Raw genomic sequence first — 7,812 nt, 5'->3', positions numbered from 1 at the left:
TGTGGTCACTAAGTATCTCTATGGGGATCTAGATACGGAATATACATGAAGGTTCATGGTGGACTTCATTTACCCAAGTCAAATGGCTCTAGACCACGGAGCGCGTTTGCAATAAGAATGAAACGCTCACTAAAGTGACTACTTGATTCGGAAGGGAGATGCCCACGCGTTTCCATAACAAGTTTCGGATTCTATCGCGGTTCATGTTGGACATGATCTTCATTACAAGCCCTTAAAAAGTTAAGGGAAACCGCTGAACACTTGAAATCCGAGTTTGAGATGAAGGATTTTGGGAGAACACGATTATATCTCAGTTTGGAACTTAAGCAACGTGTTGATAGATGCTTAGACATTTTGACAAGGTCAAACCTTCAAGCACCCCCATGATCATTCGTAGTCTTGATCCTGAAGGATCCTCTTCGTCTGAAGGATGATGACGAAGATGTGCTAGAGGCAGAAGTGTCTTACATGAGTACAATAGGCGCATTATTGTACTTACCCCAATGCACAAGACCGAACATCTCATATGTTGTGAACTTGTTAGCCAGGTATAATTGTGCGCCAACGCGACGCCATTGGATTGGTGGAAAAAGATATCTTTCAGTACTTGAGATGTACGATTGATATGGGCTTGTTCTATCCCTACAAAGAGATGATGGATTCGGACCCATCACACACCAGGATCGCCGCCAACACTGGCCTGTGTCCACTATCCCCATCCCAAAACGACATGTGTTTTGGAAGGTTTTGCTGATGTTAGGTATCTCTCTGACCCATACAAAGGTCGCTCCCAAACTGGCTATGTGTTCACTATGGGAAAAACCGCGATATCTTGGAGGTCTACAAAGCAGACCTTAGTCACTACCTCTTCGAATCATGCAAAGATTATTTCTCTTCACAAAGTGGTTCATGAATGTTTATGGATTGGATCCATAATTACGCATGTTCGAACAATTGTGGTTTGAAGTCTACCACAGATGAGCCTACAAGCATTTAGGATAATGTTTTTCGTTTTGAACAAATGAAGCAAGGCTACATCAAAAGCCACAACAGCAAGCATAATCAGCATCAACAGACTCTCCTCAAGATCAAGTGAACTAGGTTCGATCCGAGGACAGTATGGCAGACTTGCTCACTAAGTTATTGCCTAAATTCCACTTTCGAGAAACATGTTGGTAGCATCGTTTGCGGAAGTTATCCGAACTCCAATGACCGTAGTCATCAGGGGGAGATGCAGACATCAAGGGGAGATGTCTACATGTATGGTCTCGAAACGTGAAGGGTGTGTTGTGCTTTTTTTCCCTTTCGACCGAGGTTATTTTTGTCCCACTGGATTTTTGTTACTCGGCAAGGTTTTTAGCGAGGCAACAAGAAAAGCACCACGTTTGGGCGACACAAGGAGAAGTGTTCAAGTAAATCTCTATTTGTGTGTCTGGCCCAAACCCTAGGTTACTTGACCTAGTGGTAATAGGGTTTAATTAGAAGAATCTAGATATTCCTATTCAATGTATGATTACATTTCCTTATATGATTCGGATTCTATGCATTGTAATCCTCTATATAAAGAGACCCCTATTATCAATGAGAAGACACATCAATTTTCTCTCAATTCTCGTTTTTCTAAAACATGTTCTTAATAGTCATTTTTCAAGAGGTTATATATGTCATTTAATAATTCATAATGAAATAAGGTCAAGTGAGTAAATTTAGAGATCCTACTCAAATGAGTTTACCAAACCTAAAATCATGTTCGTACGTAACTGCATACACAAGCCTACATGTATATAACGACTTATACTCATTTATAGTATGTATATGTTATAGAGAAATGCATACACATGCTTTACATACCAGTGGATACATTACATGCAATACGTTTTCCCTCGACGAATATAAGAAGTCTTGCTTACACCCTTCGAAGCATTTTGTAACCGGGTCGCACAATGTCATGGCCAGTTATTTTATGCGTCTTTAGCTTGAAGAAATACCATCCGTACTACAAACTTATATATTCCCAAGAACAATTCGCAGGGATCATACTCCAAAACCATGACTTGAGTTACGGATCTAGTCCCATCTTTACAGATTCCTCTAGGACGTCCTTTGTTAAAGGTTGTTGACACTTGAAATATCTCATATTCTAATATTATATATACACACACACACAGATATATCAACCAAACGATTATAGATTAATACATTGAGATTTGAGACCTAGTTGACCTAATAATGGGTTGATATTACATGCCATCATGCCTTCTCCACTCAAAATATTGACATGGAAATAGTATTGGGTTGCTTAGTATTTGTCGAACCGGGACAACATAAATCATATTTCAATAATCGAAACTATTATTTCGATATATATTTTATAATTAAACTTTGTATATGATCGGTCATTTTAGACATATATTTATAGTTCGTAAGTTGTCAAGATATTCAAATTGAATGGGAGCTTAATATATGATGATCATTATACTTCTTTTCTGAATGTACGTGATTTTTTTTTAATCAATAAAAGTTAATTTTATTTAACTAAAGTACATTCCACTACTAAAATAACGGGCAAGTAAGAACAGTGGCATGCTAGATTGCTAGCACCACTCACTGTTACATTCATTGCTCACTCTTATTTCAAATGAGCCTATAAATTATAGATAAAACATAGCAAATAAGCTAAGTCACAAACCATAAAACAAACCTAAATTTTCTCCTTGCCCTTCTCAGTCGGGCTAAGAGGCTTAGTAAGATGAGTAAGGTAGGTCACATGTGCTTCAGCAACTCTTTTTGATTTGGGAGGGTTCTTGTTATTGGATCCAAGTGGTCTCCCTCTCTTCTTCTTTGGTTTAGTTTTCACTTTCGGCATCATATCTTTGGGTATGTACCGATATATATGCTGCTAGCTGCCTCGATCAATCCAAGAGACCCAGCAGAGAATTTGTTAGGGAATTCTGGTACCCTTTAGCTTCTTTGTTGGTGCATCATGTAGTACCACCTTGTTAAACATCTCCAGCAATAAGATTTTCATTTTTTTTGGAGATGAAGCAGATGATGGAGGCCTGTTTCTCTTTTCAGGTTGAGGTTTCTCAATATACAGAGTCAAAGATAACGAAAAACAAGAGATAATTTTAACTGAATAACTCTCAGATGTATCATTCACCTTACAAGAAGGAATTATATACAAATTACAATTGGGCCTGATAAGACAAGTACTACTCCTAAGGTAAGTAGTAAACCTAATAATACTACAGATATTACATAATATTACATATCACGGAATATTACAGAATATCTACATAAATAAGGTAAGTATGACTCACGCTAACACTCCCCCTCAAGTTGGCGCATACAGATCACGAATGCCCAACTTGTCAAGTGAGTCATGAAATGCCTTACTCGATACTGCTTTTGTGAGAATATCAGCTAACTGTTCTTTTGAGTGGACAAAAGGAAAAGAGATAAGCTTAGCATCGAGCTTCTCTTTAATGAAATGTCTATCAACCTCAACATGCTTAGTTCTGTCATGTTGAACTGGGTTGTGAGCAATATCCACCGCTGCCTTGTTATCACAATACAAATTCATGGCTCGTTTGGGTTTAAATCCCAAATCACGAAGTAAATTTCTCAACCAAAGTAATTTACAAACTCCATGAGCCATACCTCTATATTCTGCTTCAGCACTTGACCTGGCCACAACCTTTTGTTTCTTACTTCTCCAAGTAACAAGATTACCACCTACAAAAGTGAAGTAACCAGAAGTGGATTTTCTATCAGTAACACAACCTGCCCAGTCTGCATCTGTATAACCACTAATATCCAGATGACTATGCTTTGAAAACATCAAGCCTTTTCCAGGTGCAGACTTTAAATACCTCAGAATACGGATCACAGCTTCCATATGAGTTTCACTTGGATTATGCATGAATTGACTCACAACACTAACTGCATATGCAATATCTGGCCGAGTATGTGAGAGATAGATTAATCTGCCAACTAACCTCTGATAGCGAGCCTTCTCTGTAAGAGTTTGATTAGGGCACTCAGCCAGTTTATGATTCTGCTCAATAGGAGTATCAGCAGGTCTACACCCTAGCATTCCTGTCTCTGTCAACAAATCAAGCACATATTTTCTCTGGCACAAGAAAATTCCTAAACTCCCCCTGGCGACCTCAATCCCGAAAAAATATTTAAGAGAACCAAGATCTTTCATCTCAAACTCTGATGCAAGCAGATCTTTTAATCTTTCAACCTCCTCTGAATTATCACCAGTAATTATCATATCATCAACATAAATAATCAAGGCAGTTTAATTTACCTTCACAGCGTTTCAGAAACAATGTATGGTCAGAGTTGCTCTGCTTGTACCCAAAACGACGCATAGCTTGAGAGAATCTTCCAAACCAAGCTCGTGGTGATTGTTTGAGTCCATACAAGGACTTATTTAACTTACACACAAATCTACCTCCTGTGCTTGCCTCATATCCTGGTGGTAGATCCATATAGACTTCTTCAGATAGCTCTCCATGTAAAAAGGCATTCTTCACATCAAACTGTTGCAAGGGCCAATCTAGATTAGCTGCTAGAGACATCAACACTCGAACAGTATTAATCTTTGCTACTGGAGCAAAGGTCTCCTCATAATCCACGCCATATGTTTGAGTATATCCCTTTGCAACAAGTCTTGCTTTATACCTGTTCACTGAACCATCTGCATTGTGTTTGATAGTGTACACCCATCTACATCCAACAACTCTCTTTCCTTGTGGAGGTGGCACCAACTCCCAAGTATTATTCTTCTCCAATGCCTCCATCTCTTCATTCATTGCTTGAGACCATTTGGGATCCTTGAGAGCATCCTGCACTTTACTGGGAACACATACAGAGGATATTTGATTCACAAAAGAAGCATGGGATTTGGATAACCGGTGGGTGGATACAAAGTTAGCTATGGCATACTTAGACTTAACATCTAAACTTGGTTCATATTGACGAGGTGGTTTACCACGGGTGGACCTAGGAGGCAAAACATGCACACTATCACCAATATCAAAGTTAGAAGAAACACCACTAACCTCAAGATTGGGACGCTCCTCAGGGATTGGTTGACAAGGGTTATCTGTATCTAAGAGGGGTGGAGGAGCTTGGCCTTCTCGGAGGGTAGATGATTCGGCAATTGTCTTTTCTATTTCGGAACTCGCAATGCTCTATTCGGCAGTTGCATGGCGAAGGGTAGACGATTCAGCAATTGCCGTTTCTGTTTCGGAACTCGCAATGCTCTGTTAGGCAATTGCCTTTTCTGTTTCGGAACTCGTAATGCTCTGTTCGAAAATTGCCTTTTCTGTTTCTGCAGGAGTGACATTAGCTTCAATGGGCTGAATTTCAATCCCACAAGACTTCTCTTCCAAAAAAGTGTGTTTCTCCCCCTGAAGGGAAGGATTGATGGGAGAAAAGTAACATGCATCCTCATAAAAGGTGACATCCATGGTAACAAAAACTTTCTGTGTAGGGGGATGAAAACATTTGTAGCCCTTCTGATTAACACCATAGCCCACAAAAACACACTTTAATGCCCTGGCATCAAGTTTAGACCTTTGATTCTTAGGAACATGGATGAACAAAACACACCCAAAGACACGAGCAGGGAGATTAGAAAACGAAGGGACAGACACATGATTTGAAAGGGCAGCATAGGGGGTTTGACCATTGAGAACAGAGGAAGGTAGCCTATTAATGAGATGACAAGCAGTGAGAATTGCATCTCCCCAAAGATACTTAGGCATATGAGCACTAAATAGAAGAGACCGGGCTATGTCAAGAACATGACGATTCTTTCTTTCTGACACCCCATTTTGTTCAGGGGTTTGAGGGCAAGTAGTTTGATGAATAATCCCATGAGAATGAAAGAATTGGTGAAATTGAGAATTGACAAACTCCCCCCATTATCAGAACGAAAGACTTTAATATTGGCTCCAAATTGATTTTGAACAAGAGCAAAAAATTCTTGGAAAGCAGAGAAGACTTCATATTTGTGTTTCAATAAAGAGACCCAAGTAAGACGGGTATAATCATCAATAAACAAAACAAATCAATGTTTTCCAGACAAGGTTGACTCACGGGAAGGTCCCCATACATCAGAATGAATAAGCTCAAAAGGAAAAGAACTCCTAGTAGTACTCAAAGGATAACTAGTACGATGACTTTTAGCTAAGACACATGACTCACAGTGCAACTTAGACTCATCAATGCCCAGAAACAAGGATGGCATAGATTTCTTCATGACACTAAAGGAAGGATGTCCCAATCTCCGATGCCATAGCCATAATTCTTCAACTCGATTAGTAACCCCAGTCGAAATCAACGCTGCTTGGACTGCCTTCTCCGGCTTCATTCCGGCGAACATGCAATCCAGATGAAATAGTCGACCCCTCAGATAACCCCTGCCGATTATTTCCCTGGTGAGGAGGTCCTGAAAAATCACATACAACGGAAAGAATGTTACAGAACACCGAGATTGAGTATTAAGCTGAGGCACAGATATAAGATGATGAGAGAGATCAGGGACATAAATAACATCATGTAGTGTCAAAGAAGGGGTGAGGCAAACAGACCCTATTCCTAAAACAGGAAAAGAATCACCATTGGCATTGACAACAGAGGAAATAGAGGGTGGATTGAGAAAAAGAAAGAAACTACGATCATAGGTCATATGGTCAGATGCTCCAGAATCAATTATCCAAGTATTGCCACCAGTAAAGCTAGAAATTTTTAAAGCAACTCCAATCTTACCATTACCACCGTGACTTACGGATGCGGTATCCTTACCAGCAAAGTTGGTGTAATCTGGTTCTGTCACAACATAGTAGTCTTGGTCTTGAACAAGATGAACAGCAGCCTTTCCCTTGGGTTTGTTGTCCTGAGGTCGGGGCCTATCAAAGTAGCCTGCTGGAAAACCGACTAACCTGTAACAATTTGCTTTGATGTGGCCTGGATTCTTGCAGTAATTACAAGTCAGATTTGAGGAAAACCCTGGAGGAGGACCTTGAGGAGAGGGACGCAGAGAAGCAGGAGGCCGATTGCTTGAGAGTGACCGATTGCTTGAGGGATTGGATGGCTTTGATTGTATTGCAAGGCCTGCAACTTCTGAAGTAACTACTCTAGTTCCAGCCCTCTGGGTCTCATCTTTGCGAATATAAGCAAAGGCTTGCTGCAAGGTTGGTGTGGTAGTCCGGCGAAGCAATTCACTCCTTGCATTCTCAAATATTGGATCTAGGCCAGCCAAAAAAACATGAACTCTCATGAGATCCTGCTCCTCTTTATAAATCTTGACATCATCTGGGCACTTCATGCGACATGGGCGCATCTGATCAATTTCTTGCCAAATCCCCTTTAGTTTTGCAAAATACATGGCAACTGGTTTTCCATCTTGTGTCATACGGGAGGCTTGAGTACTCAACTCATAAACTTCAGCAAAATCCGTTCCGTTAAAGTAGATCTCCTTAAGGCTTTCCTAGATTTCTTCAGCTGTATTACACCCCATAATCATCTGTGAAACATCTTCAGTCATGGATTTGTAAAGAATAGAGGTTACCGAGCCATTTGCAGTCTTCCATTTTGATTAATTGTTGGCTGCAATTGGTGGTTCAGTAATCGAACCATCAACATAGCCCACCTTATCGATTCCACAAAGGTGAGCCTCCATCATCTTCTTCCAGGTTCGGTAATTAGAGCCATTGAGTTTGACACCTCCATAACTTCCAGTTAAATCATCTTTAACAGAGACAGAAATTTGGTTGGAACCATGAGAAGTCTCAC

General features: G+C 40.2%; 1 protein-coding gene across 1 annotated transcript; it reads right to left on the bottom strand.

Moving 5' to 3' along the window:
• Positions 1-6,085: 6,085 nt before the first annotated feature.
• LOC112189935 lies at positions 6,086-7,432 on the bottom strand. The gene is made up of 2 exons (XM_024329331.1): positions 6,806-7,432; positions 6,086-6,466 (listed from the first exon to the last, which is right to left on the bottom strand). The coding sequence occupies exons 1-2, from the start codon at positions 7,430-7,432 to the stop codon at positions 6,086-6,088; spliced, it is 1,008 nt and encodes a 335-aa protein (XP_024185099.1).
• Between the last annotated feature and the right edge of the window lie 380 nt (positions 7,433-7,812).

Source organism: Rosa chinensis, chromosome 2, assembly GCF_002994745.2.
Source record: "Rosa chinensis cultivar Old Blush chromosome 2, RchiOBHm-V2, whole genome shotgun sequence".
Lineage (NCBI taxonomy): Eukaryota > Viridiplantae > Streptophyta > Magnoliopsida > Rosales > Rosaceae > Rosa > Rosa chinensis.
The sequence above is the reverse complement of the archived record's forward strand: the minus strand, read 5'-3'. Positions and strand labels throughout refer to the sequence as shown.

Coding starts and splice junctions, on each gene's coding strand:
- LOC112189935 (XM_024329331.1), bottom strand. CDS start 7,432: ATGACACAAGATGGAAAACCAGTTGCCATGTATTTTGCAAAACTAAAG. Junction 6,467..6,805: donor CTGGTAAGGATACCGCATCC/GTAAGTCACGGT, acceptor GTGATTTTTCAG/GACCTCCTCACCAGGGAAAT.